Source organism: Scyliorhinus torazame, chromosome 8 (assembly GCF_047496885.1).
Source record: "Scyliorhinus torazame isolate Kashiwa2021f chromosome 8, sScyTor2.1, whole genome shotgun sequence".
Lineage (NCBI taxonomy): Eukaryota > Metazoa > Chordata > Chondrichthyes > Carcharhiniformes > Scyliorhinidae > Scyliorhinus > Scyliorhinus torazame.
The window spans coordinates 209,765,304-209,778,901 of record NC_092714.1 but is presented as its reverse complement, the minus strand read 5'-3'; the positions used below and the strand labels follow the sequence as shown (position 1 = coordinate 209,778,901).

Genomic DNA, 13,598 nt, shown 5'->3' with positions numbered 1-13,598 from the left:
AGTTACAACTGACACCAGGCACAAAAAGAAGTTGCGTTGAGGCCTCTCTCTATCACCAACCTCTCTAACCTATAGTGCACAACTCTGGTCTTCATATATAAAAATGATATGGAGAAATATATTTAAAAGAACAGAGAGGTTATAACCATCAGGAAAGACTGAACAGGCTAGGCTAGTGCACTTTTCTCAGACCTGGTGGAGGTCTTTAAAATTATGAAAGTATTTGATGATTATATACAGAGAAGTAGTTTCCATTTCTGGGGAGACAAAAACTAAGGATCATAAATATAAGAGTCACTAACAAAACTAGAGAGAATTTCATGAGAAAGTTCTTTACACCGAGCTGTTCGCATGTGGAATTTGATACCATAAGGAATAGCTGAGGTGAACAGCATAGATAAATTTGAGGGGAAGAATAAGCATAGGAAGGCAATAAGATTAGATGTTGATAAGATTAGATGAAGATGTGTGTTGGGGTCCCATTCACAGCAAAAGCACCTGCACTCAGCAGGTGGACTGAATGGCCTGTTTATGTGCTGTACACATTCTATGTAATTTTAAGTAAAACCAACTGAGACAAATGCTTTGATTACCTTGATGATAATTCCTTGACCTTGACAATATTGGAGGTAGGATAATCCAGGACTTCAGAAGAAATGTAATGGCAACAATTTAAAGGAGTATATATTCAGCATTACAATATTTCTATTGGCATCATTTGACCACCAATGCCCCCTTGACCAATGTCACTTCCTGTTTTGGGTAGCTGAGGTTGATCAAAGTGGAACTGAAACAGAAAACGCCACAACTATTTTCTGTGGAAACTGCTGGAATCAAAATCTAAAATAAAACTCAATTAATCTTCGAACCAAATTACAATACTGTTTCACTAGTGCTGCAATCACTCTTTTAGGTAGACATCAATAGTATGTATGATGTGTGCTTCATACCTGATGAGTTTTCGTCTCAGATCCCAGCCAAAGACTCCACCGTCCCCTCTATAACGAGTACCAGACACTACATCATAATTTCCTTCCTTTTGTTTTCTGTAATGTTTATATATTTTTTAAAAACATGATTACATTCATATTTACAAGACAGCTCGATGTTTCTGAAACATAAAGCTCAAAACAAAGTCATTATGTGGAAAATACATTTGTATCTTTTCATTTTAACCTTCTCAATAGCTACTGCCTCCAATTTCCCAAAAAGGTACTGCAATAATTCCAGGAGGGGCGGAGTGAAAAGTCAATAAAAAATGCCGATGAGACTCCGAAGGGCAGGTTTGTACAATCGTGTAAACCTTATGGCTGTCAATCATCACTTACTTCCTGGATAACTCATCTAATTCTAGCTGGAGGTAGGCATCGCTCAGATCTAGTTTGGTGAAGATTTGACTCGCTGCCAGTTTGGCATATAGATCTTCTATGCGTGGCATGGGGTACCGATCTAAATGTGAGGCTTTATTTGTTAAAATAATATTTTTATTGGCATTTTCTAATTTTAACAGTTTGACAAATTGACATATAAAGAACATAATATTTACAGAGTATGATGTTTCTTATATACAAGTTTAGACGTACCCCTTTTATCGGCCCTCCTCCTTTCCTTGTTCCCCCCTCCCCTCCGTTGATAGTCGGGCTCCCTCCTGGCCCCATCTTTTGCCCGGAGTGTCGTATTGTTATATTTCTTCCCTTCATTTTGTATTTCCTGCTGTTATCCGTGCACTCTCTGGCACGGCTCCACCCTTGCCCCCAAAACCTTGGACATCGTCTCAAAAATCGTTGTCCAGAACCTGTCAAGTCTTGGCAGGCCCAGAACATGTGGGTGTGGTTGGCCAGGCCTCTCAGGCACCGTTCACATTTGTCCTCCACCTCTGGGAAAAACCTGTTCATTCGGGTTAGATGTGCTCTGTGCACCACTTAAAACTGGTTGAAGTTTAGCCTTGCATAGGAGGAGTGGGGTTCCTTAATGCTTCGCTCCAGAGTCCCCATCCTACTTCCGTTCCGGGTTCGTCTTCCCATTGCCCCATCTAATGGTGTTCTTGCCCTTTCCAGAAGTCTTTGGTAAATGTCCCAGTTACCCTTGTCCCTACTGTCCGTGCCAGTACTTCCTCCAGCAAAGTGTCTCTCGGGGCCCGAGGGTATCTTGTCGTCTCCTTGCGGAGAAAGTTCTTGATATGTAGGAACTCCTGTCCTTTAGGTAGCTTCAGTTCTTCCATTAGTTCGTCTAGGGTTGCGAGTCTGTCCCCCATGTAAAAGTCCCTGACCGCTAGTGTGCCCCTGTCCTGTCTTCATTTCTTAAAGGTGGCAGCGGGGAATTTGTAGTTACCGCAGATGGGGGCTATGGAGGACATCTCGGTTAAATCAAAATGTTGTCTCATTTGGTTCCATGTCTTCAATGTGGCTACCACAACTGGTCAGGATGTGTATTTTGCCGGGGTGGGGGAATGGACGGACACTACCGTGGCGATCGCTCAGAAGGTCGTTCCCTTGCAGCAGGACTCCTCCAGCCTCACCCCTTGAATTTGGTTGTAGTATCCATCCTCTCACCCTCTCGGCTGTGGCTGCCCAGCAGTAGTATTGCAGGTTTGGAAAGGCCAGGCCGACTATGTTTCTTCTCCTTTGGGGATCTTGGGTCCCCCTAAACGTCATGATCATTTTGTCTGTCCCTTGGAAAAAGGCCTTGGGGATGAAGATCGGTATGGATCTGAACAGGAACAACTACCTTGGCAGCACATTCATCTTGATCGTCTGCACCCTCCCCGCCAGGGAAAGCGGGAGTGCATCCCATCTCTGTAGATTCTTTTTAACTTCCTGCGCCAGACTGGTCAGGTTCCATTTGTGTATCCGTGTCGAGTCATGGGCTATCTCGATCCCCAGGTAGCGGAATTTGCTTTGAGCTACTTTGAATGGTAGATCTCCCAGCTCTGGTCCTTCCCCACTCTGGGTTAACCGGAAATGTCTCACTCTTGCCCAGGTTAAGTTTGTAGCCCGAGAAGGCCCCAAACTCTTCCAGGAGCTTCATGATTATTTTCAGGCCATTCTGTGGGTCCGAGATTTAGAGGAGCAGGTCATCCGCATAGAGTAAACTCTGTGCTCTCTGCCTCCTCATCGGATGCCCTTCTACCCTTTCGCGTCTCGCAGAGCGATCGACAAGGGTTTGATTGCCAGGGCGAACAAGAACGGGGACAGCGGGCATCCATGCCTTGTGTCTCTGTGCAGCTGGAATTATTTAGAGCTGGTGGTGTTGGTCCGAACGTTTGCTTTGTGGGCGTTGTACAGGAGTTTTATCCTCGTGGCGAACCCCGTCCCTTGCCCAAACCGCTCCAATACCTCTGAGGTACTTCCATTCGACTCTGTCGAAGGCCTTAATGCAAAGCTTTATTAACCATTAGTTTATAGTCCCCACAAAGGTGGAACGACTTGTCGGGTTTGAGGACAAGAACTACTGGTGCAGCCCACTCTGTGAACTGTGCTGGCTGTATTACCAAGAGGCTCTCTCATCACTTGAGTTTAGTCTCTACTTTGGCAAGTAAAGCATATGGGATGGCCATGCCCCAAAATATTTGGGTTGGGCTTTGGAGTCCACATAAATCTTTTCCCTTGCTCTTTTTATTTTACCAAGGTCTGCTTGGAATACCTCTAGGTATGTGCCAATGACCTCCTACAGTGTACCGGTTCCTAGTTAAAGAATTTGTAGCCAGTCCAGATGGATCCACTGGAGCCAGTCTCTGCCCAAGAGGCTGGGTCCTGGTCCTCGTACAACTATGAACGAGAGTCAGGCCATCTGCTGCCCATAGGTAACCGGGGTCATAGAGGTCCCCATAACCTTCAAAGGTTTCCTTGGCATCTCACAGGTCTAGAGACAAGGTTTCCACCCGATGACGCCAGAAGATCTGCTCCCCAATGACAGAAGCTCCCATATCCACCTCCATATATAGGGAATGGCTGTTGACCAAGAGTGTTATCTTTATCGGGCAACCTTAGGGGTGATGGTGCAGTTTAGTTGCAGTGTTTGGCCAGCTTCCTTAATCTCATCAGAAATTCTGTCATGGGTCTCCAGAGCTCATTGCAGCTGTGCCGAATCGATAACATTGGAGGGTTATGGATGGCTTTAGGTCATAATGGTTCTTTACGAGGTCCACAAGCTCATTAAACGTTTTAGTGTCGGGGCTGCAGGATAAGTTAATCTCTTAATAACGCTAAACATCAGGACCCCGCATGCCGTCAAAAGAAGTACTTTTATGTCTGTCATCCTCTTCTATGCCGTTGGCACGGAAGAGGTATTGCATGCATTCAGCATATTGGGGCCAATCCTCCACGTCCGTATCATAAGGCTCGAGCTTCCCAAAGAGGGGCATTTACAGGTTTTTTTTGCTTTGTTTCTTACTGGAGTTGTCGTGAAGGAATTTCAAAAAGGCTGCTCGGAATTCCATGCCTGATCCTTGTCGCCAATGTAATAATTCCAGGAAGTGTGAAGTGAAAGGCCAAACTGGTTTATTTTAAACTGAAAATAAACCGCTACCGCGGCAACACAATACAAACGTACCAGCCAAGGACGATCGGGAACTGCCGCCCGGATCTGGGAGCTACATTTAAAGGTCTCGCTAATGTGCCCCAGATGGGCGAGCCTCCACCCACTCACTATGGAAACTCGTATTCTACAAAACCCACGGGGAGAACAATCATCAATCCCCCATGGTCCTTGTGAGGGTTACCACAGGTACCTTCTCATTGTACTGAAAAACAATGAATATATTTCAGCATTTTGGATTTGAAAACAATCATTTGAAATGTTATTTTAGCATCTCTTTTGTATATTAATAACTAAATAGATGAAGTGGATTTTCAACTTAAAGCAGAAGGACAACCACATTTTTCAAATTTGTTGGCAGTGTTCAACTTAATTTTAAAAGTATGCAACTACACCTATTTCCTGAAGCTGTCAAGTTATAGCATGATGAAACAAAATTATACATCCAAAAGCAATCCAATTAAATCACTCTATACAAAACAAAAAGGCAAGCACTCGCGCATCCAGGAAACTCAACTAAGATAACATCTAAATAATGTATTAGAATCTACTGAAAGTTTTAACTTTCAAAATATTATAAAGCTGCCTTCTTACTATTGATGCTAACCCACCCTCACTAACTATAGCACAGGTAACTCATACAAAATTTTTTAAAAATTAATTCATGGAATGCAGGTATCGCTGGATCGACCAACATTTATTACCCATCCTTAATTGCCCTTGAGAAGTTGGTGGTGAACTGCCTTCTTGAGCCGCTACAGATCATAGAATTCCCAAGGTGCAAAAGCAGGCCATTTGGCCCATCGCGTCTGCACGACCCTCTGAAAGAGCACCCCACCGATGCCCTCTCTCCCCCTTCCTCTGCTCATAACCCCACCTAACCTGTGCATCTTTGGACAATAAGGGGCACTTTTAGCATGGCCAATCCAACTAATCAGCACATCTTTGGAGTATTGTAGGAACAACCACAGTGCTATCAGGAGGAAAGTTCCAAGATTTTGTACCAAAAGGCAAAAAGCTCAAAAAGCGAAAAGCAAATCTCTTCTGATTTTAGTGTTAATTTAATATGTAACATTTGAGAATTTAAGTTATAACTTTACAATGACAACACATCATACCACATACTCACCTCCTTTTGCAAGCAAGTCAAACAACTTGCAATCAGTGGCAGATGGCCCACTGTGCTATCAGCTCTCTATTTAAATTTTCAGTCAAAAATATGTCCGCACCAAAGTACTAATGGTTGTCTGGGAAAGGTGAACTTTTCTCAGTCTGCTTGAGCAAATTCTACCTTTTGCTTGCTATGTTTTAGATTCATGGTGGATCTTCATGCACATGGGAAGGGGCTAATTGTTTTGGGGGTGGAGAGAGCTGCAATAGGAGGTAGGCTGTGAAGAAATGATGCTCCTGCGAGCCCACAAAAGGTGCTTTAAAAGGGAGTTCCCATTTCACTGCTGGAAATCAGGGAAAAACCTGGATGGCAACTATTAAATTTAAATCAGGTTCACAGCCTATCTCATAATAACAGAATTTGTTTTATTTGTTCATGTGATATGGGCCTCGCCCATATGAGTCATCATTTATTGCCCATCCCCGAGGACTGCTGTGGATCTGGAGTCACATCTAGAGCCAGACCAGGTAAGGAGATTATAAACAGCTGTGTTTTTGACAGTCGACAATGGTTTCATGGTCACTGGACTTTTCATTCCGGATTTTTACTGAATTCAAATTCAGTAAAAATCCTCAGTCTTCAGAGTATTATTTCCGGATTACTAGTCCAGTGACAATACCACTATGCCACTGCTTCCTCTGTGGGTGCATATGCAGCAGGCAGGGATGCATTGACCATTCATTTTAAAATAATTAAAAGCCCTTCCTTCCCACCTCACCCAATGGATAGGGAAGGGAGGATCAACAATGAGGCCATTTTTTCTGTTCTTAAGGCAATTTGGAGACAGACTTGAGGAAGGAACTTTCCAATTAAGGAATGTAAACTGTGTAGTCACATGTTATTAAATCTAATAGGAATAATTTACAGAGGTAAATCAAGTTTCAAGTATATAAAGTAAGAAATAGATGGATGCAACACTCACAGTATCACAAGTTTAGCAGATTAAGAATTTAGGAGGTACAAACTTTATTCTACAGACTCCATACGCAACAGCAGTTTTTTGCAATCTTATGAACTCTGAATGATGGTACAGTTTTACAATTTTTAGCTACGGAAACTGTCTCCACTACATTTATAGGCAGTACATTCCAGACACAAGCCACTCACTGAGAAAAAGTTTTTCTCATATCATATTTGCATCTTTTGCAAATCACTTTATCTCTGTGCCCCCTCGTTCTTGATCTTTTAATGAGCTGGGACAGTTTCTCACCATCTAATCTGTCTAGTCCCCTCATGATTTTGAACTCCTCTGTCATACCTCCACTTAGCCTTCTTCTCTCCAAGGAGAACAGTCCCAACCTTATCATCTATTTCATACCTGATGTTTCTCATCCCTGGGACCATTCTCTTCTGCCCGCTCTCCAATGCCTTCACATCCTTCCTATAGTATGGCACCCAGACGTGCACACAACATTCCAGCAGAGATCTAACTGGTGTCTTGTATAGGTTCAGCATAAAGTCCTTGCTTTTGTACTCTCTGCCCATATTAAATCATTGCAGTGTTCATGTAAACCTACTTGTGACACTAATAAAGATTAGATAAGATTAATAAAACCTAGGATATGGTATGCCTTATTAACTGCTCTCTCCACTGTCCTGTGACCTTTAATGATCCATACATATATGCATAAACACTCATTCCAGGTTAAGCGTTTCACTTGCATCTCTTCCAATTTGGTCTATTGCATTCGCTGCTCCCAATGTGGTCTCCTCTATATCGGAGAGACCAAACACAGATTGGGTGATCGCTTTGCTGAGCATCTTCGGTCTATGCTCATTCAGGACCCTGATCTTCCCGTTGCTTGCTATTTTAACAAAAGACCCTGCTCCCATGCCCACATGTCTGTTCTTGGTCTGCTGCAATGTTCCAGTGAAGCTCAATAGAAACTGGAGGAACAACATCTCATCTTCCGGTTAGGCACGCTACAGCCTTCCGGTCTCAACATCGAATTCAACAACTTCAGATGATTAGCTCTACCCCACCTCGACCCATTTGTTTTCATCCCATTTCATTTTAACTGTCGTTTACCATTTCTTTCTTAATATGTATTTAAACCCCCCCCCCTCCCCCATCTTATCCAACTTTCCTTACCCTCTCTCCTCTTTGCTTCCCCCTTCCCCTCCCCCCACATCTACAGTTCACCCTCTGATGTTAGTTTCTCTGCTGTTTGGCCTTTCACATCATTTGTTCTCATGGGGACTGCCATTAGCACTCTTTCCCCTTGGTTTCTGTGGCCATTAGCACCTGGTTTCCCTGGGTTTATGTGGCTATGACCCATCTTTCATTCTCACTCCACAGTATAAATATTTCCTACTTTCTCTGTCTGTTAGCTTTGACAAATAGTCATCGGACTCAAAACGTTAGCTCTTTTCTCTCCCTACAGATGCTGCCAAACCTGCTGAGATTTTCCAGCATTTTCTCTTTCGTTTCAGATTCCAGCATCTGCAGTAATTTGCTTTAATACATATATGCACCCAGGTCTCTCTGCTCCTGCACTCCTTAAGAATTGTACCCCTTATCTTATATTGTTTGCCCATGTTCTTCCTACCAAAATGCATCATCTCACACTTCTCCACATTGAACTTCATCTGCCACCTATGTGCTCACTCCATCAACTTCTCTATGTGGGTTTGAAGTTCTGTACTTTCCTCAGTTTACAATGCTTCCAAATTTTGTGAAATCTGCAAACTTTGAAATTGCCCCCTGCACACCAAGATCTGGCCTAGATCATTAATATACATCAGGAAACACAAGGGTCCCAATTTCAACCCCCGTGGAACTCCACCACAAACCTTCCTCAGTCCAAACAATATCCATTGGGCATTACTCTGCTTTCTATATTACTCAGCCAATTTTGTATCCACGTTGCGACTGTACATTTTATTCCATGAGCTGTAACTTTTCTCATAAGTCTGATCTGTGGCGCTGTATCAAATGTTGTTTGAAAGTCTATGTACACCACATCAACAGCATTGCCCTCAATGACCCTTTCTGTTACCTCTTCAAAAAAAACTCCAGCAATTAGTTAAACCTGATTTCCCCTTTAGAAATCAATGCTGGCTGCCTCACGGTTCGATCCCGGCCTGGGGCACTGTCCGTGTGGAGTTTGCACATTCTCCCAGTGTCTGCGTGGGTCTCACCCCCACAACGCAAAGATGTGCAGCCTAGGTGAATTGGCCACGCTAAATTGTTCCTTAATTGGGAAAAAAATAATTGGGTATTCTAAATTTATTTTTAAAAAAGAATGAAAAAGATATCAATGCTGACTCTTCCTAATTAACTTACATGGTTCCATGGTGACTACTATTTCTATCCCAAATAATTGTTTTTAGAAGCTTCCGACCACTGAAGTTAAACAGTGCAATGGTGATGTTTTAATGCTGAAGATGGGTATGAGGGCAGTTTTGAATTAATCAGTGAAAATTATTTTATTGGACCTGGGACTGATTTATTCTATGTTTTCTCTCTTTTTTGACATGGGTTCAGAAGAACTACAAATCACAGGCATGAAATCACACATAAATCATAGCTGATTTATTCATCATTTATACTACATCCTAGAGTCACCTAATATTTGAAAAGATAACCTTATCACCAATGAATAATACCAAGTTGGCTACAAAAACTGAAAGAATAATACTCACTTTATGAATTCAGGGATAAATTTTGGCTAAAAGTAAAAGGGAAAAGGAATTGGTTACTTAAATATATTAAATGTAAAATTTTATAAATAAAGTGAAGATAAACTTACGTGGTGTGAAAGATCAGCATCCATTATAAAGATAAAGTTGCCAGTGGCATGCTGTATTCCGTGGATATATGCTGTTCCTAAAGTAAAAACAAATACTCAGGGTAACTATGTTGAGCACAGATCATTTTGTTGACTTTCCAGGACAGATTTTGAAAAAATATATAACCAAAATGTATTATTTATTTATTTTTTAAAAAAGTTTTATACAAAGCAGGTTGTTTCAAAAAGTTGTACTGGATAGCCCACCAAAGGTGATATATTTATAAACTTTTGGTATTATTCAGTCTGAACATTTTATTTTAATGGTTATACTCTTTACTAAGGAAAGATAAAACTCATTACTTGCCAACATTACTGGGTTCATTGATGTTCGTGGTATAGAAATATAAATGATTTAGACTTGTGTGTAGTGGGCATAATTAAGAATTTTGCAGATAGTACAAAATGGATGTATGGCTGATAGGAAGAAAGCTGCAGAATGCAGGAAGGTATAAATGGACTAGATGGGTGAACGGCAAAATGGCAACTGGAATTCAATCCAGAGAATTATGAGGTAATGCTTTTGGGTAGGACAAACATTCTGTCCTCAGATTACAACACTATTGGTTCCAGAAAAATGCGAAACATTGCAAGTCGAAACTGATTTTCTCATGAGAGACAATGTTATAAATGGGGGTATTGGTTCCTGAACCAAGGTCCGGTACACTTATTTTCAACAAAATGACCCAGAATTTTGTACACAATCAATTATAGATGAGTAATATATCAACAGTAACATAATTATTGATAGAAAAACAATCAGAGAAATGTACAGATAGATACTGTATCATACTATACAACATATTACTGTCGACTGTAGATTACCTACGCATTATCTAAAAATCACAAGAGATATTTTTAAAACCTTACAGAAACATGGCTTAATTATTCCTGGGCTCATGTTGGATCTGGTTGGAGAGTTTGAAGGGTTGTTGGCTGGAGTATTCTTAGGATTCTCAGCTTCAGGTTCTTCTGGAGTCTTCTCTGCTTTCTTGACGTTTGGACAGATGTTCTCCTCTTCTCCTTGCAAATTTCTGTGTAGCAGCTGTTGAGGTTGTAGATATCACTATTCACAGACGCACTGTTTTCAATGATGGGATTATGTTCCTCAAACAGGGACATGGCAGCTTCCAAATGTTGAAATGCCTGAGCCAACATATGTGTTGTTAAAATTTTGAGAGGAGGAATCTCTTCAACAGTGGGTGCATCTTGCTCTTCCTCTGTAACTTGCTGCTGTTCCAATTCAATGAGGTCCTCATTAGTTCATTATTCAGAATGTGATGCCAGCAATTCATCAATATCCTCTTGTGCAATGTCTAAGCTGAGTTCCTCGCCCATTTCGACATTTCTGGTCACCTCTTCAACGGTATCCTTAAAGCTTTGGAATTTAGACACAAACTCAGAACACAATTTTCTCCAAACGCCATGTAAATTTGATTGTGTGACTTCATTCCCTGCCTCACCTTAGTTCTCAACTGCATTGTAAATGTTGCATTATTTCTTGAGAATTGGTCCACCTTCTTTCTCAGTTACCCCGATGGCCAAGGGAAATGTGCGCCTGAGGCTTTAAAGGACATAATTATCTGCTGGTCCAGGGGTTGCAACAGTGAGGTGGTGTTGGGGGCAGAAAGACTACTTTGATGTCCGCTTGCACGCAAGGATGGTTGGATGACCAAGAGCATTGTCGAGGAATAACAATGCTTTAAAAGCACGATTGTTTCTGCTGCAAGAATCCCTGACACAAAACGATGGTTAAACCAAATCTCAAAGGTGTTCATTTGATCCACGCCTTAAGATAGGATCTCCATATCACTGGGAGAAATACCTTGGGGTATCCCTGGGAAGCGCTGGGGTTTTCTGAATGGTACGCAAGCAAAGGTTTAAGTTTAAAGTCATCCACAGCATTGGCAACGAGCAGATGAGTTAGCCTATCTTTAGAAGCTTTGTAACCAGGCATGGATTTCTCCTCTTTCCCAAAAGAACCTTGTTTCAAGGGAGACGGTTCTCTATAGCTGGGTGTGGCTGGGATAGTAGCTGCTGCTACTGTGCCCCTTTCTCCAGTTATTGTGCTATGGATATATCATTCTTTCCCTTTGAAGTTAACCATGCTGTAGACCCAGCTTTTGGCATATGAGTGCCAATTTCCTTACCTCTCCACTTTTAAGTAACCTTTTTTACATCCCATTGTTTTCCCCTAGTCACATTGGTAAACACTTGCTTTTCTCACTGGTATGCAAATTCTCATATCAAAACCCCCATCAGACAACTTCCCTTATCAATTCCCCTTTCCAAATTTCATTTTTCAATCTGAATTTTCCCCAATTCTTAACACAGTTTGCATCTCACCATTTTCAGACTATTCATTTTTGTTTCCAAAGTAATTACTCTGCGTTTCTTAGGAGAACAACTTTTGCACCAGATTTACGGTTCTCTACCATTATTATGGGCCAGGAAACTCTTAAGAAAGAGTTTGGAAAAATAAAGGCACTGAGTACTGGACTCCATCAAACAGTACCTCAACATCAATGCAAATGTACAGTATAGATGGCACCGGGGCGGGGCACAAGGTCGCCACTGATGGGGCGGTGCGCGAGGTCGTCGCTGACCAAACATTTGAAAGGCCCTCAAACTGTTGTAACCTACAGATTGCAGACCAAGAGCTAAAAGGGGAGTTAAGACTAGATAGGCAGTGTTTGCTTGGGTTTCACCCCCACAACCCAAAGATTGTGCAGGGTAGGTGGATTGACCACGCTAAATTGCCCCTTAATTGGAAAAATGAAATGGGTCCTCTAAATTTTTCTTTAAAGACAGGATAGACATTCATCGGCTGGCATGGACGCAATTGGTCAAATGGTTTTCTGTAACATGAATCGATGTTTCCATTTCAAAGATCACGATTTTGAAATCAGATCTCCAAGCATCTGTACTCTCCCATCAGTCCATAACTTGAAAAATCATGTTTATAAAGTTGCTGATAATGGATCTTGCTACAAGAAAATGCAATTACTAAGCATTCTCTTGATAACTAATTTCAGCCTCTCTGGAAGCTTTGCAAAACTAGTGCACAGTTCCTTGAAGAGCAAGATGGATTCCAACAGTTAGTGCCAAATAAAGCTCGTCTTATTTATTGTTACTCGTTTCTATATCAGATTTAAGTTACTGTACCAATAGAATATTTTGCTGTATTTAGAAGTATATTTTTTATATTTATGGCTGTGGTGCAGCATAATGACCCAATCTTGTAGCCAGATTACACATCTGCCATTGGTGCAATAAGGCAGTATTGTTGATACTGTCTTATTGAACCAAGGGAAGGGGGCGGGGAGGGGGGGCGCGACGTCGGCCGTGGGGAGGGGGTTGGCAATGTCGGTCGCGGCGAGGGGGGGGGGGCGACGTCGGTCGTGGGAGCGACATCGGCCGCGGGGAGGGGGGGGTGACGTCGACCACGGGGAAGGGGGGGGTGACGTCGGCCGCGGGGACCTGGGGGCGATGTCGGCCGTGGGGAGGGGGCAATGTTGGCATGGGGAGGGAGGAAATATTGGTGCGGGAGGAGGCACATTGGCGTGGGGAGACAGTAAATATTGGTGCGGGGAGGGGCAGTTGGAGTGGAAGGTGAGTTGGAGCGGGAGGAAAGGGGGAGTGTGGAACTAAAGAGGAAGAGGGGAACAACAAAGTACGACAGAAGTCAAAGGCAGAAAGTGGCAGAAAAGAAGGGTAGAGAAAAGGGAAGGGAGTTGGGTGTGGCAAAGGAAGTGGACAGGAAGGAAAAGGAGAGAGGAATAGAGTTTAACCTCATACTGAGTAATGGCATGAAGACAGATGCATCGTACATTGCTCTTTACTCATACTGGTGTCCACTCTGATTCGGCAATCAAGCTGACAGATAACCTCATCGTTATTAGGTTTCTTTTACATTTGTCAAGCTGGGAGTAGTGGAACCGAGGGATGAATCGTCAATGATTGACAAGCCAGGAGACTGAAAAGATGGACCAATGATAACATGAGTCGTACCTGGGAGGCCAGGTTAAGTCACAGATTCAGGATCACAATCCTGCTAAATTACAGTCTGTGATGTTGAAACAGTAAATTTTAGCACAATT

At 42.4% G+C, this 13,598-nt stretch overlaps 1 protein-coding gene across 2 annotated transcripts in view; it reads right to left on the bottom strand.

Moving 5' to 3' along the window:
• The window catches only part of dpm1 (dolichyl-phosphate mannosyltransferase subunit 1, catalytic), a 128,982-nt gene that overhangs the window by 68,904 nt on the left and 46,480 nt on the right, over positions 1 to 13,598 (bottom strand). The window contains exons 4-6 of one of the 2 annotated variants that reach the window (XM_072514721.1): positions 9,460 to 9,536; positions 9,353 to 9,378; positions 951 to 1,046 (exon numbers count right to left, since the gene is read on the bottom strand). In XM_072514721.1, the coding sequence (XP_072370822.1) occupies positions 951 to 1,046; positions 9,353 to 9,378; positions 9,460 to 9,536 (199 nt within the window). The remainder of the gene's footprint in view (positions 1 to 950; positions 1,047 to 9,352; positions 9,379 to 9,459; positions 9,537 to 13,598) is intronic. The other variant, XM_072514722.1, reaches the window with a different exon arrangement.